Raw genomic sequence first — 27,680 nt, 5'->3', positions numbered from 1 at the left:
CCAGGAAGCTCCATAGATTGCAGCATTAATTGCTGATGGCATTAGAGCATTTATTTTTTTTTTAATTTTTGATCATCTATTTTTATCATTTAAACTCTGTTTTATTTTACTCAAATGTCCACAGTGCATTTCAGAACAATATGGAACCCAGAGCCTATTTATCAAACTAAAGGCACCAGATTTATGGCATCATTTTTGGCAAAAGAAAAACTGTCTTTCCTAACTTGCACCATAATTATGATGCGTTTTAGATACTTTTTACGACTTGTCCAACTGAGGAGCAAAGCGGCAAAATGCCCAAGACAAGGCACCCAAAACTTGTGGGCCGCATTTCTAATAATGGGTGTAAACTTGGCTGGATGAGCAGTGAAATCAGTGGAGAGATGACTTAGACAGTCGATTCCTCATACGGGCAACATAAGGAGAAAAACAGGATCTGATTACATTGAAATCTACTTCTTGTCCTCAGCCCAACGCCCAGTGACAACACAACTTTTAGCTTAAAGTCTAACCATTGTTATCATTTTTATTTTATAAATAAATAGAACGCATGAAAATAAACAACTTTGTAATAGATCTTATCTGAGGAATCTGCTTCTTTCTCCTCCTGGACTGATCTCTCACTCTCAATTTATGGTTAAAATCTGTATTCGGTGAAGACAGATTTTATCATTACTGGGATGAGAGATGACAGTTGGTGCTTGTGAGATTCTATGGAGGAGGGAGGAGCTACCGGTAAAATCTGACATTCGACTGCAAATTCTCCTGAAATGACAGTTACAGTTTAAAATCGAAGCATTCCGAGACCAACTGGTTGCTATGGATATTCTACCTGACAACAGCAATTCAAATCTGCAACTGTTACACTGTACCCATAGCAACCAGCCGCTCTGGCATTCTGCTGATCACTGGGCCGGCTTTATAACAATGCACCACCCTGTAATCAGAATTCTCTTTACAGTTCGGAAACACGCAATTATTAATATTACCGACTGTTCTACTCAGTCTTTAAATGCCATCACTAGGTCAGCAAAAGACAGAGATGTACTTGTTGCCGGGCACGTTGTTCCGTCTGGGACCAGATTATATTTTGGCGTTCAGAAGGGGTCTGGAGTTGACTAGCCTCCGGCAGCTGCCTGCAGAGAGCGAGCTCTGACATTTTTGTAATTGTCATGCTGAGCAGAGCATCAATTATGAGCAATGTGACTATCTGTCTGTAATTATGTTAATACAGTCATAAAAACACAACAGGGGTAGGATGTGCCGCATCCAGCGTGAGAAGGGCATGTTGTGCTAGCCGTGCCAAACTCCGCACAGGATCTGATGTATTCCAATGTCTGTGTTTTCTGCAGATGACCTACAAGGCATGGCGTGCTGCAGCTGTCTATGCTGTGTATTATGCGGCATACTTTATAAAAAATATTAATATCAGTCAGGTGTTTGAGAGTACAAGCATCGATTGTCAATATTACATATGGATCAATGCTCATCAATCACGATCATTGGATCACTAGATTGTTTATGCCGACTTATAAATTCTCTCTGCCAACATTATGTGGTGATACACAGTGCGTATGGAAAGTATTCAGACCCTTTTAAATGTTTCACACTTTGTTTCATTGCAGCCATTTGGTAAATTCAAAAAAGTTCATTTTTTTTCTCATTAATGTACACTCTGCACCCCATCTTGACTGGAAAAAAAAAACCAGAAATGTAGAAATTTTTGCTAATTTATTAAAAAAGAAAAACTGAAATATCCCATGGTCATAAGTCTTCAGCCCCTTTGCTCAGTATTGAGTAGAAGCATTTTTTGAGCTAGTACAGCCATGAGTCTTCTTGGGAATGATGCAACAAGTTTTTCACCCCTGGATTTGGGGATCCTCGGCCATTCTTCCTTGCAGATCCTCTCCAGTTCCGTCAGGTTGGATGGTGAACGTTGGTGTTCAGCCATTTTCAGGTCTCTCCAGAGATGCTCAGTTGGGTTTAGGTCAGGGCTCTGGCTGGGCCAGTCAGGAATGGTCACAACGATGTTCTGAGGCCGCTCCTTTGTTATTTTAGCTGTGTGCTTAGGGTCATTGTCTTGTTGGAAGGTGAAACTTCAGCCAAATCTGAGGTCCAGAGCAGTCTGGAAGAGGTTTTCATCCAGGATATCTCTGCACTTGTCCGCATTCATGTTTCCTTCACTGACAACCAGTCGTCCTGTTCCTGCAGCTGAAAAACACCCCCATAGGAAATATGGAAATTGAATTGCATTACTGCACTAGATATATGAAAAATTGAGAATGCTAGCGCATAAATTGGGCAATTCATGTTTACCCGGCAGCCACGATAAGGTGATTCTCGTTGCCAGGACCTAATGCCAATCCTCTCTTAGATTGAAGTCTATATCTCTATGGAGGGATAGAATCCTGCTGAAATTAAAAACACCTGTAGCTAAGGGTCGGAGTGCCCAGTCAGGTGACTGCCAGGTACACATGAATGGGCCTACTTGTGCGCTAAATATTCTCAATTTTTCTTATTTCTAGTGCAGTAATGTAATTCAGTTTTCATATTTCATGTTTAAGCATTACAGTATGCTGCTTTTTGTGTGAATATATGAGTTGGCGACTCTAGGTAAGCACCTGTTCAGACCTAATTTATGTTTGGATGTGACGGTCAGTCTTTTGTTATTTATCCACACACACTGGCACCCTGGGAACGCGAGTGCCAACACCGCGGGAACAGCGCCAAAACGGGAGTTGAGTATAAGCTTTTTTATTTTATGGGGGCCAAGTGAGGGGTATGAGAAGAAGTTGTCCAAGTAGTGGACAACTTCTTTAAAGGGGTTAGTAAAAACCTCACATAAATGAAATCGGCTCCTTCTGCGTTTTTATTTGGTTGGTGAAATGGACATGTCCTTGTAGAACACACAGGAGCAGACATCGCTTCTCATAATTGAATGTTTGCAAACCTTGTGCAATAATGAATGAAGGAATAGCAGCGGTGATTATTGGTAATGTCTGTGTTATCTGCCGAGTCTTCATCTCCCGCTGTTTGACTTGTACGGCACCTGGAGGTTTAAATTAATTGGGCCATGCTGAACTGATGTCCTGACATTGTAAAAGCAGCTAATGGGAAAGCTGCAAAGTTTACAATGCAAAAGTTGATTTGGGAAACAGTCATTTATTTTCCTGTGATGTGTGCGGATATTCTGCTGTATTTTACAGGTTTTTGGTAATGTCCCCTGAAAATCCAGGTCTAACTTATCTAGAGATATAAAAGAATAAACACGTGCATAGCCGTTAGAGAGGTGCCAGAGTAGGTTCCAATACCATGAATAATGGCAAAAAACTCGGCACTCAGACTTAACTTAATCAGATAAGGTCGCACGGACTTGCAGTGGATACTGCGTCCTCCACTGACCAGGACACGCAGGCTCTATACCACAGAAGGCAATACCGCCGGACTTATCCCCCTGAGACACTGGCTGTGTCCACCTATATCTATGACCTTAATGAAAACCCATAATCTTTCGGGTCCACTAGCTTCCGTTCACGATCAAATATTGTGACTGATGAAGGTCCGGCTATAGGACCGAAGCGTTTCTTCTGTTATTTACCGTGGACACCATTAAATCACTTTATCTGATTAAGTCAAGTCTGAGTGCCGAGTTTTTTGCTATTATAACTTATCTAGAAAAACCAAAATATACACATGTATACCACCTCTAACAGCAGTCTGGATGTGTAGTCTAAAGCCCCATATAACAGCAGTATGACGCCCCCTATACCAGCAGTCTGGATGTGTAGTCTGGAGCCCCCCCTATAACAGCAGTCTGGAGTCCCCCCTATAACAGCAGTCTGGAGCCCCCCCAATAATAGCAGTGAACTCTATCCCCGGAGATCCTGTGTGCAGCCTACAATTATCTGTATTATCTAGTTATTTGCAGTTACATCTCAGCTTCGTGATTGATCTCATGATCTGTTTGTGTCTTACAGACCGGTTTACACAGTATGGCCCGAAGAATCTGCGACAAGCTTGGAACAAGTAAGTCTCCTCTTAGAAACTTCTGGGACCATGGTGGCCAAATGTCCGTACATCTAAATGTGGCACCTAGTGGAAACCATCACTTTGGTCATTGTATGATTTTGCTGAGTCTCCTCTTTTCAAGTAATTGTTAGCAGAGCTGTTACTATACCACAATCCATCATAACAGTGCCTGCCACAATCCATCACAACAGTGCCTGCCACAATCCATCACAACAGTGCCTGCCAAAATCCATCACAACAGTGCCTGCCACAATCCATCACAACAGTGCCTGCCACAATCCATCACAACAGTGCCTGCCACAACAGTGCCTGCCACAATCCATCACAACAGTGCCTGCCACAACAGTGCCTGCCACAATCCATCACCACAGTGCCTGCCACAATCCATCACCACAGTGCCTGCCACAATCCATCACCACAGTGCCTGCCACAATCCATCACAACAGTGCCTGCCACAATCCATCACAACAGTGCCTGCCACAGTCCATCACAACAGTGCCTGCCACAATCCATCACAACAGCGCCTGCCACAATCCATCACAACAGCGCCTGCCACTATCCATCACAACAGCGCCTGCCACAATCCATCACAACAGTGCCTGCCACAATCCATCACAACAGTGCTTGCCACAATCCATCACAACAGTGCCTGCCACAATCCATCACAACAGCGCCTACCACAATCCATCACAACAGCGCCTGCCACAATCCATCACAACAGCAGCACCTGCCACAATCCATCACAACAGTGCCTGCCAGTATCCACCACAACAGTGCCTGCCCCAATCCTTCACAACAGCGCCTGCCACTATCCATCACAACAGCGCCTGCCACAATCCATCACAATAGCGCCTGCCACAATCCATCACAACAGCGCTTGCCACAATCCATCACAACAGTGCCTGCCAGTATCCACCACAACAGTGCCTGCCAGTATCCACCACAACAGTGCCTGCCACAGTCCATCACAACAGCACCTGACAGTCCATCACAACAGTGCCTGCCACTACCCATCATAACAGTGCCTGCCACAATCCATCACAACAGTGCCTGCCACAATCCATCACAACAGCGCCTGCCACAATCCATCACAACAGCGCCTGCCACAATCCATCACAACAGCGCCTGCCACAATCCATCACAACAGCGCCTGCCACAATCCATCACAACAGCGCCTGCCACAATCCATCACAACAGCGCCTGCCACAATCCATCACAACAGCGCCTGCCACAATCCATCACAACAGCGCCTGCCACAATCCATCACAACAGCGCCTGCCACAATCCATCACAACAGCGCCTGCCACAATCCATCACAACAGCGCCTGCCACAATCCATCACAACAGTCCCTGCCACTATCCATCATAACAGTGCCTGCCACTATCCATCATAACAGCGCCTGCCAAGTCATTGCTCCCAGACCACCATAATAGTGGCCATAGCGCCTTCACAGCAATCACTGCTACTTTGCCCTGAATATAATGACCGGTGTTGCTCTAATTTCTTCGTGGGGTAAAACATTTTTTATTAAGGTGCCCCTCCATATGTACTAGTATCGGCCCACAATGATTAGTGAGTGAGCAGAACCTACTTTATTTGAGGAAAGGAATGGAATTTATCAGTTTTCATCAAATCCATAATTTCCAGTAGCTGTAACTGAAGGACAGAACAATACAAAGTTCTAAGATGAAATCTGCTCATGAATTGTTATTCTGTCAGGAAAATTTGCAAAGTCGTTCAAAAGCCAAATTACTAAGGAAAATGACTTCCTTGCGCCGCCATGTAACCTTGTTCAGTTCCATGTTCTTCCCGTGACGTCTACGTTTTCTCAGCGTCACAAATATCAGTTTATGAAATTGAGATGACAGAATTATTATCTGACAGATATTACAGGATGATCTTCCCCCACAAAGTTGTCGGGAAGCAATTTGTAAGGGCAGCGCTCCCTGGGCGCCTCTCACTTGTTGACTTCTTCTTAATTATGTCATTCCACAATGTCGAAAACAATGCTTCTCCTCGTCGCCCCTTAGTCAGATTAGTCACTGCTGGTAACAGAATGTAAAGTGACCGGTAATTGACGCGGCCGACTGCTCCGGCAAGTGCCTACGTCTGCCGGGATGGAAGCGGCGGCATCGCAGTCACATCATTATGACTTTGAGTTTAGGCAACAGGATTTGATTCTCATGTTCTTCAAACACGAGCAAAATCCAGATGTAACATTTCCAGAATTGCAGAATCCTTTCCCCCACTGCGTTCTGCTTAACGGATTTTGTGCTCATTACCGGTTATTGACAACTGTGTTGTGGATCTCGCTGTGTGTACAGCGATAGATGGATTCCACTCGGTTTCAAAGCCTCTTCCAGCCGGTTAGCACGGATTTAGCATTGGACGACGTGGCAGAGCTACAAACGATGTGTGTCAGTGTGAGACATAAGATCTCATCCTGCCGACTCCTCTAGTTAAAGTGCACACTCGGGGACATAATTAAATGGCCCCTGTACCACGGCTATTCGGGTTTTTGAAGACAATTCCCATTTATTGCCATCTGCCCATCAGTTTCCTTCTCCATTGTGCGCAAGCGGTTATTTATGGGACAATAAGTAGTTCAGTGGGTAAATGCTCTGTATGCAATATCTATAATAAAGTCTCCAACGCTGACCATGTGCATCTTTGGGCTTCTTCAGTCATCAAGTCTTGGGTGTAACTGCTGCAATTTGCACCTAGTTATTTTAGATTATCCGCTGTAGATCAGTGGGGGTTAGAATGCTATTCCCTTACAGTTTGTGGGTTCTCAGCAGTCCGACTCCCACTGATAGGTGATAACTACATATCTGTTGGGAAAGTGGTAACGAAGGCTTTCCGAAACGCGCGTCGGGGTGGACGCACACAACTCTGGAGCCCCTGTACACATTGGTGTCATACTCGCGCCCAGACTGGTTGGCGCGGGTGTGCGGGGGAGTGGCCCCACTGGACCACAGACCAAACTTCCCTGGAAGGGGCGTAACTAAGTAGCTTCCTAGGTGTTCGCTGGAGCCTCTAATGGTAAGTTCAGACTTGTGCAATAGGGAGCTACCAGGTACCACTCCAGGGTGGAGTCTGGTTGTGGCTGCTGATCCCACCGGGGAACGGAACATAGACAAGCAAGCGGGCACGGCTGGCACATAGGCAGGCAGACGGGTACAACAGGAACACTGTCAGGCAGGCGGGCACGGCTGGCTCTCAGGTAGGCAGGCACGGCTGGCTCTCTGGCAGGACTGGTGGACAAGACTGGCACACTGGAAGGACCGGTAGGGACCGGTCTGCAGGCAGGTATGTAGAACGGGTAAGAACCTGTTCAGACACGAGGACTTAGGAATAAGTAGAAAAAGACCGCAAGAGCGGATGCAGAGCGAAAGCACAGGAGCTAGAGGCAAGAACAGAAGTGCAGGAAGCGGAGCCAAGAGCAGGAGGCGGAGCCAAGTGCAAAACCACAGGAGGCGGAGCCAAGAGCTGGAGGCGGAGCCAAGTGCAAACAGGCAGGAGGCGGAGCCAAGAGCTGGAGGCGGAGCCAAGTGCAGACAGGCAGGAGGCGGAGCCAAGAGCTGGTGGCGGAGCCAAGTGCAGGAGAAGTAGAACCGCAAGGAGCGGAGCCAAGTAGAACTGCAAGGAGCGGAGCCAGGTAGAACCGCAAGGAGCGGAGCCAGGTAGAACCGCAAGGAGCGGAGCCAGGTAGAACCGCAAGGAGCGGAGCCAGGTAGAACCGCAAGGAGCGGAGCCAGGTAGAACCGCAAGGAGCGGAGAGGTGCTGCGGGAGGGGTCTCTGCAGCAAAGCTGAGCAGAGCCACAAAGAATGTGGAGAGAAGCTGCAGCAAGGGATAACTGCAACAGCAGAAGATAAGCTGAGTAGAAAGGAGCAGAAACGCAGAAGGGAGGAGCAGAGGTAAAGTCACAAAGGTTCAGAGCAGGCAGAGCTGCAAGAGTGCGGAGTGAAAGTAGACTGAGAATACAAGGAAAGACAACAGGGAAGGAAGCCAAAGACTAGGAGACCGAGGTAAGACTAAGTGCAGACAAGGCAATGGAACAAGACACAAGGACAAAGACACTGGGACCAGGATATACTGCCTCCTGGTGGGCGGACAAAGACCAAGGAAATAACACAGAAAATCCTCCAGAGAGGGAGTAACTCAGAGCAAGGCCAGGCAAACTCAGAAGCAAGACACTAACTGAGCTAACACATTGCACAGGCCCAGACCACTGGGAGGAGCTGCACTATATACTGGAGGCCTCCTGGCAATTGGTCAGGAACAGATTGGACAGATGCACCTGATTCCTATAAGAACCAGAGAGTTCAGGCGCCGCCCCTCTATACACAGAACTATGAAGCATGCAGAGAGCAGAGACACAGAACATGGAGCTGGCAAGAAACAGAAACCACATCATGGCCTGGAGCAGTGGGTAAGATAGTGTGAGAAATGCGAGGCCATGCCGTGATGCCAGCAGAGTTGTTACAATTGGTATGTGTCGAAGGTAAAATACTGGTATTATCCTCCTTGGACAATTGTTCTGTGTTCATACATGGACCTTGATGCCAAACCACTTGGTGATAATGACAGGGTTAAGGCCCCGTCTCACATAGCGATTTACCAACGATCACGACCAGCGATACGACCTGGCCGTGATCGCTGCAGCGTCGCTGTGTGGTCGCTGGGGAGCTGTCACACAGACCGCTCTCCAGCGACCAACGATCAGGGGAACGACTTCGGCATCGTTGAAACTGTCTTCAACGATGCCGAAGTCCCCCTGCAGCACCCGGGTAACCAGGGTAAACATCGGGTTACTAAGCGCAGGGCCGCGCTTAGTAACCCGATGTTTACCCTGGTTACCAGCGTAAATGTAAAAAATAACAAACAGTACATACTTGCCTTCTGATGTCCGTCAGGTCCCTTGCCGTCTGCTTCCTGCTCTGACTGAGCCGCCATACAGTGAGAGCAGAGCGCAGCGGTGACGTCACCGCTGTGCTGTACTTTCACTTTCACTTTGCAGCGCTCAGTCAGTGTGGGAAGCAGACGGCAAGGGACCTGACGGACATCAGATGGTGAGTATGTACTGTTTGTGTTTTTTTACTTTTACGCTGGTAACCAGGGTAAACATCGGGTTACTAAGCGCGGCCCTGCGCTTAGTAACCCGATGTTTACCCTGGTTACCAGTGAAGACATCACTGGATCGGTGTCACACACACCGATTCAGCGATGTCAGCGGGGCCTCAACGACCAAAAAAAGGTCCAGGCCATTCCGACACGACCAGTGATCTCGCAGCAGGGGCCTGATCGCTGGTACGTGTCACACATAGCGAGATCACTACTGAGGTCGCTGTTGCGTCACAAAACTAGTGACTCAGCAGCGATCTCGCTATGTGAGACGGGGCCTTAAGCCATAGCAATGCACAATACATGTGATGAGTATACTAGATTTATTTGGTTGGTTGCTACTAAATATGACATATGCTCCTATCTTGTGCGTTCCGAGCATCCTGGTCTCACATATACGTATGTTTCCTGCTTCCTATGCCTTTATTTATTATGCAATTATTAGACTTTTGTTTTGTTCTTTCCCACTGATATGTAGTTTTACACCTACCTCTTGGGAAATTGGTAATTTTAGTAGCTGAAATAAAACGTCTGATATTCACCCTCTTCTCAGAGCAACAACTTTATGCAACCTCTATCCTTTCACTGACCGTGAACCTACCATGTTTTGTTGAAAATCAGAAAGGGTCTTATGCTCCAAAAGATGGGTGTAGGGCTTATTTTCAGGGGATGTCTTACTTTTTTGGTAACATCATGGTCACATGATCATGATTATTTCAGCAACAGTCCTTAGGCAGTCTTAACCTCGGAATAGAAACACTGAGGGCCCCTAAGAGAGCGGTGCCCCCCCCAACACTGGTCTTCACTGTAACTAGAGCTTATTTTTGGAGTAGGGCTCATATTTCGAGCCCTGTAAAAATCCTGTAAAATCATCCTATGGCTTATTTTTGGAGGACCTCTTCTTTTTAGGAAAACATGATAGCGTTTCCAAGATTTACATTGCTCCTCACCCTAGCTATAGTTGGAGACTCACTTAAAGAGTACTAAACTTTGAGTGTGTTTTTTTTTTTCAGATTTGGCAGGTACTTTAATTGCCTGCAGATTGGTGGGGGTCTGGGTCCCGCAACCTCCACCGATTGCTTAATAGACCCCCCAGTCAGTGCGCGGCTCAGTAGACAGGAGCGTGCAACTATGAAACCTATGCTTTCTATTGAATCCGTACTCCGTATAATAGATAATAATAAGTATTTCTAGATATAATGGAACATATAAAGTGCACAGTGCATGAAAATAATGTTATATATCCATTAAATATCATTAATGATCAGATCCCATGTAGATTGTACTGCCACTAAATCAACCACTCAGTCAATATCTTTATAAATAACAATTATAATCTATGAACCTAAGAACTAGGCGTACAATGTCATGCCCCCAGGAAGAAGCCATAGTGATGAAACGCGCGTCGGGGTTCTGAAGAGCACAAACCAAAACACACAGCTCCATTCTCTAGATGAGGTGATATAACCAAAATTAATATCTTCATTTGAAGATTTGATGGTACTTATTTATCTCCGTTACTATTGTACTGAACTGTGCACTTTATATGTACTAATAGATCTAGAAATACTTATTATCTATTTCTTTGTTTGTGATTATGGTTCCTATTGAATGTGGATGTTTATGGTCTGTTGCTCCTCTTTTCTGAGGTATCCTTGTTTTCTTATTTAGATTTTATGCACAAACCTGTTCCACTACTAACATTCACAACCATCTGTTAGGCTCACTAGGTAAAGTGGATCCTCAAAGCCCAAGGTCCGGTTGGGTTCAAGGGCCATGGACGTTGGTGCAGCAGGCAAATGAAGCAGACAGGAAACAGGTAGCAGAGGAATGAGAGACCGCAGACAGGTTGCAGAGGTCCTAGAAGCAGCAGGCAGACAGGTAGCATAGGTCTTGGAAGCTGAAGATGGACAGGAGATGTCCTGGAAGCCGCAGGTGGACACATAGTAGAGGTCCTGGAAGACCAGGAGCAGGTGGCATAGGTCTTGAAAGACAAAAAACAGGTAGCAGATATTGTGGAAGCCGAATGCATAAGGAGATGTCCTGGAAGTCAAAGGTGGACGTGTAGTAGAGGTCCTGGAAGACCAGGAACAGGTAGCATACGTCTTGAAAGACAAAGAACAGGTAGCAGATATTATGGAAGCTGAATGCATAAGGAGATGTCCTGGAAGTCAAAGGTGGACGTGTAGTAGAGGTCCTGGAAGACCAGGAGCAGGTAGCAGAGGTCCTGGAAGCTCAAGGCCGATAGGACACATCCTGGAAGCTACAGGTGGACAGGTTGAAGAGGTCCTGGAAGATCGGGAACAGGTAGTAGAGCTCCTGAAAGAACGCAGACAGGTGGCAGAAGTCCTGGATGACCTGGAAAAGGTAGCAGAGATCCTGGTAGATCAGGAACAGCTAGCAGACAGAACTCCAGAGCAACTAGAAAGTCCTAATATCTAGACACAGGTATTTGTCTTGGTAGGCTTTATGTAGACCCAGGTAGATGATCACATGGGATCACGCCGAGCCATCTGCAATGCCCGATGTGGAACACAACAGAGATCAGCAGATTGGGGTTAGGGGGGCAAAGTCCGGATCTGGGACAGGGGGGCAAAGTCCGGATCTGGGACAGGTTCGTAACACCAACACAGTGAAATAAATGATTAATCGGGGAGCGGGAACCCTCTCAATGGTTCATTGTCTGCATAAAATTGTGAAATGCAGCTTTGCATTTGATGGCAACTTCACAGTCCCTCCTACATCTTCTGCCATTTCCATCGTCTCATACCCTGTCCGAAAGTCAACATATTGTGTGATGGCGGCAGATCTAGGGTAGGGCACCCAATGTTACCCTTTATTTTGGTTGGCATTCCTCTTTAATATCATTGACTTAAAGTTTTTCATTAACCCTTCCAGCACTAGGGGGAAGCGCATCAGAGACCTCCCGGCACCCTACAGTCTTCCTGGAGATAAAATATTAGTGAACTCAGGGAGATGTTCTGTGTTGTATATGGTACAACGTTGGCATCTCGATCATGAATATTGCATAACAAAGCTTCATAATGTATCGCTTCATTAGCTGGAGCTGCATGAACTGTGAGTTTTCTTCAGATAATTAAGATGCTTTTTGCTTTTACGTAGGGAAATACTTTAATCAGTTGGGCGTCTTGGGACTGTGTATTAACTACTTGCTTCTGCTTTATCAATCTAGAGGCAAACATCTTAAAAACTTATACAGCGCAACTTCAGGTGGGAAAGATGGCTAAAATAGTCTGTATCAGGGGCAGGAAGGGGGTCCGGTGTGTAAAGGTGGGAGACCGGTACTCGCCCTGTACTGTGACGCAACCTCATGATCACTTATAACGAGTTACATCAAGTGTATGAGCAAGAAATGGCTTCAGATAATTAGGCTAATAAGGAATTCATCTACTGCCTGGAGTAAACCAACCGATATAGGCAGGTCTGGAATATGTATTAGACTTAAAGGCTATGGACACTTTTATCATGGAGAAAAATATTTTTACATATGTTAGTAGATAACTTCGTTAAAAAAAATTGCATTCATTTTCAGTCTGCAATCTTCACTTCTTCATTAGTTTTCAGACCGACCTCTTATATACAGTTTCCAAACTAATCCAAGTTTCAGCTTTCCCTCTTGTAGGAGTATCTCTTCCTGTAATACAGGTTGGATGTGAACTCCAGGAGACTGCTGCCTTCAATAGCTAATATATCAGCACAGCTTCTATCCTGAAAATATTTAATCTTCATGTGCTTCCCTCCATATATGTAGCATTATTTCTCTTCCCTCCCTGAGACTATAGCTGCTTTCTCACTGTGACATAACAGGAGTCCTAAATTTGAACCTGTGTCTCCTCCCACCACCACTAAAACGTTGCTCAAATGCCACAGTGCTGCCCGGGCAATATCTCTTGGCTCAAATGCTGCTGCGTAGCTCTGGTTGCTGCAGATGCTAGCTGTATAACACAGTCGGCATCTGTCTTGTGTGGAGCGGGTTCAGCTACTGAGCCTGCTCCATGCACCCACACCCTCCCCTCTGTCCCTACATCATTGCTGCTGTCGGATTGCATATCAAAAGCCTGCTGATGGATTCCCTTTAAGGGATGTTTAAATATCAATCACATACTTGACACTACTATTTTTTGCAAAACTGTTCAGCAAAATAGACCCCAAAGAGTCTATATATCTTAATGAAGTTTTTTTGTTTGTTTTTTTTAAATGTACTTTACTGTTTTAGGAGAAAGCAAAAATGTGGCACAAAATCTCCTATTTAAAGATGACCATAAACAAAAGATTAATGTCGGCCGAACCCAAGATTTTTGGTGAGACTGGTCAGCCCTCAAATGCGTATTAAGTGTCCGCCCGACTATCGTCCAGTAGATATTGTGAAGAGCAGAGGATGGGACATGTTGAATTACATTATGTCCAATCAATTGTTCTCAAAGGGAAAAAAAACAGCAACTTACAACCATCTCCCCTCTTATGAGCAGATCAGTGCATAGAGAAGGTGGAGGGGTGTCAGACAATGTTGCATAGTGATGTTGAAGTGATTGTTCAGGGTTAAAAAACTAAAAATAAAACCTAGAATAAAACAGCGCCACAACTGTCTGCAGGTTGTGTGGGGTATTGCAACTCGTCTTTCTTAAAGTAAATGGAGCTGTAATACCGAACACAATCTGTGAACAGGGTTTTGATGAAGATTTTTTTTTTTCTAATTCTAATTTCTCCTTTAAATATTGAACTAATAAAAATAAAAATAAGCAAATAAAAAAATATTTGCATCATTCACCAATCATGAATTGGAAATTCAAGTGACTTTTTTTAAATTAATTAATTAATTTTATTTTTTTTACTTCGAGATATTTGCTCAGTCGTTGCCAAAAAGATAATCCCAGCGCCAGATTGGCATTATTAGCAGAAAGTAAACAGCCGCGCTGAGATTTCGGATGTTCCAACGCGTCCATTTAACCCTTTGAGGTACCGTCGTCTCACCATTCCGATATATTTAATCTAGCGTTCGTTAATAGGGGCGAGCAGAGTGCATCACATCCCGTCCACCTTTATACCCCCCCACCCACCGCACACATTTCCCTCAATCTAATCCCTAATGATTTAATTCCAAAACATCATATAACCAAATACAGACTTTCCCCCATTAAATTATTCAAATCTGGCAATAATTGATCTGCGGCTGCCCTCGCACGGTGGAATATTTGATTAGCAATTCAATGCAATCAGCTATCTTCTTTGTGATGTTTGTCCAGCTAAATCCTTCAGCGACCAAACAGACGTGCGCGCGCCCATACAAAGGATGCCAGCTGTGTTTGTTTTATGTTCACGTCGATGTAGAGGTAGAAGAAAGAGCGCGGAATTTCACGTTTCGCTAACTTTAATTACAGCCTTCCAGATTTCACATATAATATTCATAACCCTCATAAGAAATAAGCAAATATACAAGAAGAAAAAAAGGGAGAAAAGGATTTCGGGGTAAATTTCCTCCAAAAAGATACAATGTATTTGTAAACGGAATTCAAACTTCATTAAAAAAACATACTATTGTTGAAGCTAAATATTGGCAACAAAAAAATTAACATCTTGATTTTTTTTTTTTTTTTTACATATGATGGGAGGTACCTTTAGTAAATAGAATTGCAGTAAGTTTCAGTCTGCAATCTTTAATGCTTCATTCATTTACAGATCCTCTAATATGTAAGTTGCAGCCTGATTTTTCTCTTGTAGGAATGACTCTCCCAGTACAATAGGTTGGATGTGAGGTCTGGACATAGCAGCACAGTTTCTATTCTACTCTCATTTCTTCTTCTCATGCTTTCCTTCTTTTCTAGAGACCATTTTCTCTGCCCTCACTGAGACTGTAACTACTTTTCCATGACCCCTTCCTAGGCTATTCAGCCCACAGCTGTCTGCATAGCCTTTGCTGGTTATTAATTATGGGAGGACCCCATGTCATTTTTTGGGGGGAGTACCCCATTTTAATAGCCAGTAAAGGCTAAGTATACAGTTTGTGAGCTGATATTAATAGCCTGGGAAGCTCCATGGGTATTACTCCCTTCCCAGGCTATAAACATCTGCCCCCAGTCGCTGGCTTTCCCTCTGCTGGTTGCAAAAATTGCGCAGGAGCCCACACCATTTTTTTCATAAAGTTATCTTTTATTAATACATGTCCAGTAATTTGCACGCACACTATACTAATTGTATTTGTCACAGACATTTATATATCTACCTATTCTATATGTATTTACTGTATGTAATCCAGAGAAGAAAGAGACATACCAAAAACAGGGGAACACCCTAAATATATAATGTATCACTTAATATTTTATATATATTATTTATTAGAGTCCAAAACACATAACAACAATGGATAAAAACATTTAAAAACAATAAACAAACAACCCCATTAAGAGGTGGACCCTCCAAGAACCAAGCCCAAGAATGGAGTATCGATGATAGTGGTATTGCAATACCCAAATGACTATGCTCAAGGCTAATGCTTATAGCAGATGGACATTACAAGGATATAATCCATAACAGAAATATATACAGTGCATAACAGGCCGCACATGTTAAACGAGTGCTGGTCACATAGAAACTAACTTTATATGGAACGATCTGCTGTGATTATAAACATGTTTAGCAAAGAATCATACAAATTCCCTAAGTAAGCACTGATAGCAATCCACTGTAAAAGAGATATGATCCTGTAATAATTATGGACACAGGTGGTAGCATGTACAGCAAAATCAATTATTGTTTCAGGGATATAGAAATCACTCAGACAGAAATGCAATAGAAAATGACCGGCCGGATGACTCTGTATGGCGTATGCACCATAGCTAAACAAACAGGCGAATGGCATGTATTGCCCAAAATGGAGCAACATGCCAAAAAGATAATAAATTGCCCTATAGCCTCATAAATAATTGCCATGTACCAAGATAACTAAAATATTAAAGGGGTATAATGTCATAAAAGCATGCCCAGAGAGTATGCAAACCAAATACGAGGTCCAGAGAGGGTCAGACCCTCCATTTTGGGCAATACATGCCATTCGCCTGTTTGTTTAGCTATGGTGCATACGCCATACAGAGTCATCCGGCCGGTCATTTTCTATTGCATTTCTGTCTGAGTGATTTCTATATCCCTGAAACAATAATTGATTTTGCTGTACATGCTACCACCTGTGTCCATAATTATTACAGGATCATATCTCTTTTACAGTGGATTGCCATCAGTGCTTACTTGGGGAATTTGTATGATTCTTTGTTAAACGTGTGTTACTGACGTGTGTGTTTGTGTGTGTGTGTGTGTCTGTATATATATATATTTTATTTATATTTATTTATTTATTTTTTCTTTTCTATGTATATTTCTATTCTTTGTATTCTATTCTAACATGTCAGTGTGATTTTTCTGTACACCGCCCTGAATTACCGGCTTATCGAAGGACACCAGTGTGTGTAAAAAACGGACAGCACCCGTATGGTGCTAGCGCTGTGCGCTTTTCTCTTAGGGTACTGTCACACTCTGCGACTTTCCAACGATCACGACCAGCGATACGACCTGGCCGTGATCGTTGGAAAGTCGTTGTGTGGTCGCTGGGGAGCTGTCACACAGACCGCTCTCCAGCGACCAACGATGCCGAGGGCCCCGGGTAACCAGGGTAAACATCGGGTTACTAAGCGCAGGGCCGCGCTTAGTAACCCGATGTTTACCCTAGTTACCAGCGTAAAAGTTTAAAAAAAAACCCCGTACATACTCACATTCCGGTGTCCTTCAGGTCCCTTGCCGTCTGCTTCCCGCACTGACTGAGTGCCGCCGTAAAGTGAAAGCAGATCACAGCGGTGACGTCGCCGCTGTGATCTGCTCTCACTTTCCGGCCGGCAGTCAGTCAGAGCGGGAAGCAGACTGCAAGGGACCTGAAGGACACCAGAATGTGAGTATGTACTGTTTTTTTTTTTTTACGTTTACGCTGGTAACCAGGGTAAACATCGGGTTACTAAGCACGGCCCTGCGCTTAGTAACCCGATGTTTACCCTGGTTACAAGCTGTCACACACAACGATCCAGCGATGACAGCGGGAGATCCAGTGACGAAAGAAAGTTTCAAACGATCTGCTACGACGTACGATTCTCAGCGGGGTCCCTGATCGCTGCTGCGTGTCAGACACAGCGAGATCGTATGGATATCGCTGGAACGTCACGGATCGTACCGTCGTAGCGACTAAAGTGCCACTGTGTGACAGTACCCTTACATTGGCGAGTCTCATCCGAGATACGCAGCAAATAGCTGCATACTGCGATTTTTTTTCCTCAGTCCGATCTGAGCTGAGAAAAAAAATCGCAGATGAGATGTCACCCATTGAATAACATTGGTCCGAGTGCAATCCGATTTTTTTTTTTTTCGGATTGCTCTCGTCCGTTTTTCTCGCAAATGAGTATGATCCCTTACACTGAGAGAAGGGAGGGCAGAGAGAGCCATCAGGAGCAGGAGCTGTGATGGATTTGTCACATTTTTACAGATCACTCAGCTACATGAAGGACTTACAGACGCTCTGCAGCACGAAAATGGTCCAAAAAAATAGAGAATTGAATGTAAAAGGGATGGGACAACTTTAAAGAAATGAGTGCTAATTACCAAAACCTGCACCTCACCTCTCCTCATGGTGTTTGGTATTGCAGCCAGTCACTTCAGTGAAGCAGACACATGTACTTCTTTGGGGTTGTTCAGAACTTTTTTTTGTTTCCAACATGGTCAAAAAGTACAAAAACAATTGCATAATTACCTGCAGATCCTCCCTCTATATCTTTGCCAGGTCCCTCTCCGATCTCTGAGTCTTCATGGCGGATCTGTGGATAGGGTCTTCGTGGCAGAGCTGAAGACTCTTCCCACAGTTCCGCCTCGATGCACGAAGCTATGAGAAAACTTCAAACCCTGACTACACAAAATCCATAAAACGGATTTCTTCACCACAGGTATTGATTTAATCAGTTTCACTGCGTCAATATGGCTATGCGTGTACTTTACTTAGCTAAATCCTACTAATCCTTTCAGTCCTTGGGCATAACCGTACGCCCATGCTGCACTCCCCCTTTCCAAGCACATGACAGCTGATCTATACAGCTGACATGTGCCTTCAACAGCCGCGGGTGGAATCGCGATCCACCCGCGGTTAACTTTTTTTTTTTTTTCACAAATTTTGGAATTTTTTTTCACCACTTAAATAAAGAAGAACCTAGACATGTTTGGTGTCTGTGAACTCGAAATGACCTGGAGAATCATAATGGCAGGTCAGTTTTAGCATTTAGCAAACATGGTAAAAAAAAAAAAATGCACTTTTCTTGCAATTTCACCACACTTGGAACTTTTTGCCCGTTTTCGAGTACACGACATGTTAAAACCAATGATGTCCTTCAAAAGTACAACTCGTCTTGCAAAAAACAAGCCCTCACATGGCCATATTGACCAAAAAATAAAAAAGTTATGTCTCTGGGAAGAAGGGGAGCAAAAAAAGCGTAAATTCAAAAACTTAAATACCCCTGGTCGTTAAGGGGTTAAAGTTGGGACATCTTGTGACCACTGCAACCAGTCATAGCTGTGGCCTGCGATTGCCTGCAGTGGTCACATGTCCAAAGTACCGGAATCACATGCAAAAAAATTGAGCAACTTGTGTAATATTGTTGTATTACATAGATATGAACCATGAATAAATATGGCATGACGTTAAAAAAAAGAAAATGCAAACATTTTGGACTATAATACCTATATTGTCATTTTTAGTGACTCTTCTTCACCCACATACCTTACACAGAAGGTGATAGGACCATGGTAGGGAAGTGCTACATGTGCAGTACCTTAAAGGGGTATATTAAACTGCTGTGTTATTTAACGACACCACTAAAAAGTATCTATGTAGCTTATGCCATGAAAGGTTAGCACTTGCATAGCAGATTTAAAGGGATTGTACACCATTTCAAATCCCAAGAAACACAGCCGCACCTGTCCATGGGTTGTATCTGCTGTTGCAACTCATCCTTTTTGTATTAATTGAGATGAGCTTGCAGTACCACACACAACCTGCGCAGACAAGTGTGGCGCTGTTTTTTTTTTTTTTAAGGGGTGGGGGGGGGGGACACAGCAAGATTTTCTAATTCTTTGCATCCCCTTAACTGCAGTTCTTGGGTCCTGGGTTTGAATCTAAAGAAGGAAAAAAATCTGAATCAAGTGTGTAAGTTCGTCCTATGCTTCTGTTGGTTTTATCTAGGTTCACTTGTTTCATTCTGACACCTCAAAAAAAAAACCTACTGATGCATTAATTAATTTGTTTAAACTTTGAATGTATGTTTTTCATGTTGGGCGGTTATTTTTGAAAATCGATGGGAATGTGGGTCCTGAGGCCACCGCCAATCGCTCAATAGACCCTTCTGTATTGAGCATGTGCCCTGCCCTGGCTAGAAGCTGTGAGCCCCTGTTGGCTAAGCTGCACCCTACTTGGGGGTCTATTGAGCTTTAGTTGGGGGTGTTAGTGCCTTGCGCAGCAGACAGGAGCCGAGCACAAAGTCATCGCTGTGTGCTCCTGTCTGCTGTTCGGGGGTTCTTTAAGCAATTGGTGAACGTGCTGGGATAAGGTGTTATCTGAGCATGCTCGGGTGCTAACTGAGTGTCTTTGGCGTGCTCGAAAATATGTTTGAGTCCCCACGGCTGCATGTCTTGCGGCTGTTTGACAGGGGCAACATATGGAGGGAGTGCCTGTTTGTTAGACAATCCCTGCATGTGTTGCGGCTGTCGAACAGCCGCGAGACATGGAGCCGCGGGGACTTGGAACATCTTTTTCGAGCACGCTGAAGACACTCGGTTAGCACCTGGGCATGTGTTGTGAACTGTTTCTGGGCTCCCTCTGGTGGTCACTAACGGTACTGTGTTAGGCATGTCTTGTTGCAGGCCTGGGTTCCAGCTGGGTCATTAAGCAGCGGGTGTTCCCTATTTAGGTCTCCTCTGGACTCAGTCTCTTGCCTGGCATGTTGTATCCAGTCCTATAAGGTTTCCTCCTGATTCCTTTCCGTCTGTCTCATGCAAGAAAAGCTAAGTCCGTTTTGAATACTTGGATCATTTGCATTTTTCAGTGTTTTTGTCCAGCTTGCTGGATATGTGATTTTCTGGCTCGCTGGAAGCTCTAGGGTGCTGATATTCCCCCTCCGCACCGTCAGTCGGTGTGGGGGTTCTTGTAATATTCAGCGTGGATGTTTTTGCAGGGTTTTCTGCTGACCGCATAGTCCACTTTCTATTTTCTGCCTATCTAGACTAGTGGGCCTCACTTTGCTGAATCTAGTTCATCTCTACGTTTGTGTTTTCCTCTTGCCTCACCGTTATTATTTGTTGGGGGCTTTCTATATCTTTGGGGTTCAATTTCTCTGGAGGCAAGTGAGGTCTTATTTTCCCTCTAGGGGTAGTCAGTTCTCCGGCTGGCTCGAGACGTCTAGAATCAACGTAGGCACGTTCACCGGCTACTTCTAGTTGTTGTTGTTCGGATCAGACATGCGGTTAGCCCAGTTTCCACCTCCCTAGAGCTGTTCCTATGTTTTTTGTTGACCTTGCCGGAATACCTGAGATCCTCTACCACTGGGATCATAACAGAATGCCAGGCCCAAAGAAAATGTTTATTGCATTGCAGAAGCGGGATTAAAAAGAAGTTCTGAGTTTTTTTTTTGTTTGGTTTTTTTTTTGTGTTGCTGCAGTTCGCCTAGCTTCTTCCATCCCCTTTTTCTCTGAGTGGCTTGAGCTCTGCTGCAGATATGAATGTCCAGACTCTGACTTTTAGTGTGGATCAGCTTGCTGCTAGGGTGCAAAGCATTCAGGATTTTGTTATCCATAGCCCTATGTGTGAACCAAAAATACCTATTCCTGAGCCGTTTTTTGGAGATAGATCTAAGTTCCTGAATTTTAGGAATAATTGCAAATTGTTTCTGTCTCTGAAACCTCATTCCTCTGGTGATCCCGCTCAGCAAGTTAAGATTGCTATCTCCTTCTTGCGCGGCGACCCGCAGGATTGGGCCTTCTCTCTGGCGCCAGGAGATCCTGCATTGGTGAATGTTGATGCGTTTTTTCTGGCACCTGGTTTGCTTTATGAGGAGCCTAATCTTGAAAGTCAGGCTGAAAAGATGTTGCTGGCTATCTCTCAAGGCCAGGACGAAGCTGAGGTGTATTGTCAAAAATTTCGGAAATGGTCCGTGCTTACTCAATGGAATGAGTGTGCCCTGGCCGCAAATTTCAGAAATGGTCTTTCTGAAGCCATTAAGAATGTGTTGGTGGGGTTTCCTATCCCTACAGGTCTGAATGATTCAATGGCTCTGGCCATTCAAATTGATCGACGTTTGCGGGAGCGCAAATCTGCTAATCCTTTGGCAGTGCTGTCTGAACGGTCACCTGATTCTATGCAATGTGACAGAATTCTGACCAGAGCTGAGCGGCAAAATCATAGACGTCAAAATGGGTTGTGTTTTTACTGTGGTGATTCAACACATGTTATCTCAGCATGCTCTAAGCGCTTAAAAGAAATTGTTGTTAATCCTGTCGCCATTGGTACTTTTCAGCCTAAGTTTATTTTGTCTGTGACTTTAATTTGTTCATTATCTTCTTACTCAGCTATGGCTTTTGTAGATTCTGGTGCTGCTCTGAGTCTGATGGATTTGTCGTTTGCCAGGCGCTGTGGTTTTGTTCTGGAGCCTTTGGAAAATCCTATTCCTCTTAGAGGAATTGATGCTACGCCATTGGCAGAGAATAAACCTCAGTATTGGACACAAGTGACCATGTGCATGACTCCTGTACATCAGGAGGTGATTCGTTTTCTGGTACTGCATAAAATGCATGATGTTGTTGTTTTGGGTCTGCCTGGTTACAGGCCCATAATCCAGTTTTAGATTGGAAAGCTATGACTGTGTCAAGTTGGGGTTGTCAGGGGATTCATGGCGATTCTCCATTGGTGTCTATTGCTTCTTCTACTCCTTCTGAGATCCCTGAGTTTTTGTCAGACTTTCAGGATGTATTTAATGAGCCCAGGTCCAGTGCCCTTCCTCCTCATAGGGACTGTGATTGTGCTATAGATTTGATTCCTGGTAGTAAATTTCCTAAGGGACGACTCTTTAATTTATCTGTGCCAGAGCATGCCGCGATGCGGAGTTATATGAAGGAGTCTTTGGAGAAGGGACATATTCGCCCATCCTCTTCTCCTCTTGGTGCAGGATTTTTTTTTGTGGGCAAGAAAGACGGGTCTTTGAGACCTTGTATAGATTATCGTCTTCTGAATAAGATCACGGTGAAATTTCAGTATCCTTTGCCATTGTTGTCTGATTTGTTTGCTCGGATTAAGGGTGCCAGTTGGTTCACCAAGATAGATCTTCGCGGTGCGTATAACCTTGTGCGCATAAAGCAGGGAGATGAATGGAAAACAGCATTTAATACGCCCGAGGGTCATTTTGAGTACCTGGTGATGCCTTTTGGACTCTCTAATGCTCCTTCTGTGTTTCAGTCCTTCATGCATGACATCTTCCGGAAATATCTGGATAAATTTATGATTGTTTATCTGGACGATATTTTGTTTTTTTCTGATGATTGGGAGTCCCATGTGAACCAGGTCAGGATGGTGTTTCAGGTTCTGCGTGAGAATGCTTTATTTGTGAAGGGTTCAAAATGTATCTTTGGGGTACAGAAGGTTTCTTTTTTGGGTTTTATTTTTTCCCCTTCTACTGTGGAGATGGACCCAGTCAAGGTCCGTGCCATTCATGACTGGACTCAGCCCACGTCTGTTAAGAGCCTGCAGAAGTTCCTGGGCTTTGCTAATTTTTACCGTCGTTTTATCGCTAATTTTTCTAGCGTGGTTAAACCTTTGACGGATATGACCAAGAAGGGTTCTGATGTTGCTAATTGGTCTCCTGCGGCCGTGGAGGCCTTTCGGGAGCTGAAGCGTCGGTTTACTTCAGCGCCAGTCCTGTGCCAGCCGGATGTCTCTCTTCCCTTCCAGGTTGAAGTTGATGCTTCGGAGATTGGTGCAGGGGCCGTTTTGTAGCAAAGAAGTTCTGATGGCTCTGTGATGAAGCCATGCGCCTTCTTTTCAAGAAAATTTTCGCCTGCTGAGCGGAACTATGATGTTGGTAATCGGGAGTTGTTGGCTATGAAGTGGGCATTTGAGGAGTGGCGACATTGGCTCGAGGGAGCTAAACATCGTGTGGTGGTCTTGACTGATCATAAAAATCTTATTTATCTTGAGTCTGCCAAGCGCCTGAATCCGACAGGCTCGTTGGTCGTTGTTTTTCTCCCGTTTTGACTTTGTGGTCTCGTACCTGCCTGGTTCGAAGAACGTGAAGGCTGATGCACTTTCTAGGAGTTTTGTGCCTGACTCTCCTGGAGTCTCGGAGCCGGTTGGTGTTCTCAGAGAGGGAGTGATTTTGTCTGCCATTTCCCCAGATTTGCGACGAGTGCTGCAGAAATTTCAGGCTGATAGGCCTGATCGTTGCCCACCGGAGAGACTGTTTGTCCCTGACAGATGGACCAGCAGAGTTATTTCTGAGGTTCATTCCTCGGTGTTGGCGGGGCATCCTGGGATTTTCGGTACCAGAGATTTGGTGGCTAGGTCCTTTTGGTGGCCGTCCTTGTCGCGGGATGTGCGTTCGTTTGTGCAGTCCTGTGGGATTTGTGCTCGGGCTAAGCCTTGCTGTTCTCGTGCCAGCGGGTTGCTTTTGCCCTTACCTATCCCGAAGAGGCCTTGGACGCACATTTCCATGGATTTCATTTCGGATCTTCCGGTATCTCGGAAGATGTCTGTCATCTGGGTGGTGTGCGATCGTTTTTCTAAAATGGTCCATTTGGTGCCCTTGCCTAAGTTGCCTTCCTCCTCTGATTTGGTGCCTTTGTTCTTTCAGAATGTGGTTCGTTTGCACGGCATCCCTGAGAATATTGTGTCTGACAGAGGATCCCAGTTTGTGTCCAGATTCTGGCGGTCCTTTTGTGCTAGGATGGGTATTGATTTGTCTTTTTCGTCGGCTTTTCATCCTCAGACTAATGGCCAGACCGAGCGAACTAATCAGACGTTGGAGACTTATTTAAGATGTTTTGTTTCTGCTGATCAGGACGACTGGGTTACCTTTTTGCCACTGGCCGAGTTTGCCCTTAATAATCGGGCTAGTTCTGCCACTTTGGTTTCACCCTTTTTCTGCAACTCTGGTTTTCATCCTCGTTTCTCCTCAGGTCAGGTTGAACCTTCTGACTGTCCTGTGGTTGATTCTGTGGTGGATAGGTTGCAGCGGATTTGGAACCATGTGGTGGACAATTTGAAATTGTCACAGGAGAAGGCCCAGCGTTTTGCCAACCGCCGCCGCGGTGTGGGTCCCCGACTTCGTGTTGGGGATTTGGTTTGGTTGTCTTCTCGGCATGTTCCTTTGAAGGTCTCCTCTCCTAAGTTTAAGCCTCGCTTTATCGGTCCTTATAAGATTTTGGAAATCCTTAACCCGGTGTCTTTTCGCTTGGACCTTCCAGCGTCATTTGCTATTCATAATGTGTTCCATAGGTCCCTGTTGCGGCGGTACATGGTGCCTATGGTTCCTGCTGTTGAGCCTCCTGCCCCGGTTTTGGTTGAGGGCGAGTTGGAGTACGTGGTGGAGAAGATTTTGGATTCTCGTATCTCTAGACGGAGACTTCAGTATTTAGTTAAGTGGAAAGGCTATGGTCAGGAGGATAATTCCTGGGTTGTCGCCTTTGATGTTCATGCGACTGATTTGGTTCGTGCCTTTCACGCTGCTCATCCTGATCGCCCTGGGGGTCTTGGTGAGGGTTCGGTGACCCCTCCTCAAGGGGGGGGGACTGTTGTGAACTGTGTTTCTGGGCTCCCCCTGGTGGTCACTAACGGTACTGTGTTAGGCATGTCTTGTTGCAGGCCTGGGTTCCAGCTGGGTCATTAAGCAGCGGGTGTTCCCTATTTAGGTCTCCTCTGGACTCAGTCTCTTGCCTGGCATTGTTGTATCCAGTCCTATAAGGTTTCCTCCTGATTCCTTTCCGTCTGTCTCATGCAAGAAAAGCTAAGTCTGTTTTGAAAACTTGGATCATTTGCATTTTTCAGTGTTTTTGTCCAGCTTGCTGGATATGTGATTTTCTGGCTCGCTGGAAGCTCTAGGGTGCTGATATTCCCCCTCCGCACCGTCAGTCGGTGTGGGGGTTCTTGTAATATTCAGCGTGGATGTTTTTGCAGGGTTTTCTGCTGACCGCATAGTCCACTTTCTATTTTCTGCCTATCTAGACTAGTGGGCCTCACTTTGCTGAATCTAGTTCATCTCTACGTTTGTGTTTTCCTCTTGCCTCACCGTTATTATTTGTTGGGGGCTTTCTATATCTTTGGGGTTCAATTTCTCTGGAGGCAAGTGAGGTCTTATTTTCCCTCTAGGGGTAGTCAGTTCTCCGGCTGGCTCGAGACGTCTAGAATCAACGTAGGCACGTTCACCGGCTACTTCTAGTTGTTGTTGTTAGGATTAGATATGCGGTTAGCCCAGTTTCCACCTCCCTAGAGCTGTTCCTATGTTTTTTGTTGACCTTGCCGGAATACCTGAGATCCTCTACCACTGGGATCATAACAGGCATGCTCAGATAACACCTTATCCCAGCACTAGTGATAGTCTTTGTACTGCGCTACGGAATATGTTGGAATAAAAACACACAGGCTATTGGAGGTGGAAGAGCCAAAGACCAAATCCTTTCTCTTCCCCCTGCATTATCTCCGCGTGCAATGATATAAGCGTAGCCAATGTGTGCGCTATGTACTATGTGATGCAGAAATGTGAGAGCGTTTACGGGGAAAATCTGCCTGAAATCCCTCGTCACTATTTGGATTAGAAGAAACTGTGAAACTAGTAGGAAAAAAGAAAAAAGAAAAAGAAATGTTGTTTACAAAATGAGCTTTAGCAAAATCTCGGCCACAAAATGTTTGTTGTGTAAGAAAAAAAAAAGTGTTTCTAAGTTAGCGGCTCTTTCTGTTCCGGGAGTCTTTTATCTCCCGCGATTCATCTGCTCCACCAGATGTAAACAGCAACAACAAAGATGGGTTTTGTGCTAAATTCCGAGCACAACTTTCTGTGTTTGCTTTTTGATTCTCACAGGTAAAATGCGAGTGTCGTTATTCTGCACGGGCTCGGAGCACAGATAATTGGTCGGGTTTTTTAATGACTCCCATGGTTTTATTTATGTATGAGTGAAAATGGGGTAAACTATAACATAATATTGTGTGGACAGAAAGCTATAGAAAAATTGGACTTCAACGTTCCATGTTTTCTGGGTCGTCAGAAAATCAACTATTGTTTAACCAGTTCCATTTTTCCTCATTCATGACCAGGCACATTTTTTATTTTATTTTTATTTTTTATTTTATTTTTATTTTTTTTAGGCTTTAAAATGTTTTTGTTCATTTATAAAAATAATTTTTGCTAACTTTTTTTGTGATACTTGTAGTCTAATTTTTGTTATTTTAATATTCCTTTTTTACTGATATTAGGAAAAATGTAAAGGAAAAAAAAAATGAAATTCCTGTTTTATTTTTCACATTTTTTTTCTTTACGACAATAATTTGAAATTGTGTTCCTCTTTCCATAGAAATTCATTTATATATCAGATCGTTATTATTTTTTTTTAACAATGGGGAAAGGGAGGGTGGCCTTAGAAATAGAAATTTGGCAGTGTCCCTTTTTTTTCTGGATTTTTTTTTTTATTTGTGCCCCCACATAAGGTCATAAAAAAACTTTTGGGGGGTATTACAACAGGAAACCGCCTGAAGAACCTATTGGAAGCACTCAAAAGAATGAACATATGCATTTCTATAAATAAAAATAAAAAAAACTTGATGAGCATAGGGTGAAATGGAGTGAATATAAAAAACGACCGGACTATGACAGTAGAAAAAGATGTCACAAAAACCATGTGGAAACACTCAAAAAAAAAAAACACTGGCTGACAAAACCCTTTGAAAATCCATCAGAAAATGACCGGAGAAATAACACAAAAGAGGCTTTAGGGGAAAAAAAATCCAGAGTTTCCTGAAGTATCTTTGGCTTGAAAAACTCCACCGGTTTGATTAGTGACGTTGTATCCACATACCTTCCATTGCTGGTTTCCCCTGTAACCGAGGCTGGAATATTATCCCCAGTTACAGGGATTATTCAGCCTTATGTCTGCAATGCAGAACTCGTCAGGATCTGCCATGATCCCACAGTCCTGCTCCTTCTCAGCACACACATGATCACTTGATCTGGAGAAGGAAAAATATATTCTGGAATCTTTGAACTTTTTGTAAAGCTAAAAAAAAGGCTGGAAAAAGTTAAATGATATGTTTAAAAATATTAAACAAAAAATATAATAAAAAATGCTTTATTTTGTCAAAAAAAGAAAAATTATATTACACATTATTGCTCATAAAGTCCAAAGTATCTGAAAATGGTTCCAATCAGAACTGTAAACCCCACAAAAAGACAAAA

At 44.3% G+C, this 27,680-nt stretch overlaps 1 protein-coding gene across 5 annotated transcripts in view; it reads left to right on the top strand.

The window, feature by feature from the left end:
- CDK14 (cyclin dependent kinase 14) overlaps nucleotides 1-27,680 on the top strand; it is a 484,203-nt gene that overhangs the window by 314,139 nt on the left and 142,384 nt on the right. For all 5 annotated transcript variants that reach the window (XM_077268230.1, XM_077268229.1, XM_077268232.1 and 2 more), the window contains one exon: nucleotides 3,978-4,026. In XM_077268230.1, the coding sequence (XP_077124345.1) occupies nucleotides 3,978-4,026 (49 nt within the window). The remainder of the gene's footprint in view (nucleotides 1-3,977; nucleotides 4,027-27,680) is intronic.

Source organism: Ranitomeya variabilis, chromosome 6 (genome assembly GCF_051348905.1).
Source record: "Ranitomeya variabilis isolate aRanVar5 chromosome 6, aRanVar5.hap1, whole genome shotgun sequence".
Classification (NCBI taxonomy): Eukaryota; Metazoa; Chordata; class Amphibia; order Anura; family Dendrobatidae; genus Ranitomeya; species Ranitomeya variabilis.
The sequence above is the reverse complement of the archived record's forward strand: the minus strand, read 5'-3'. Positions and strand labels throughout refer to the sequence as shown.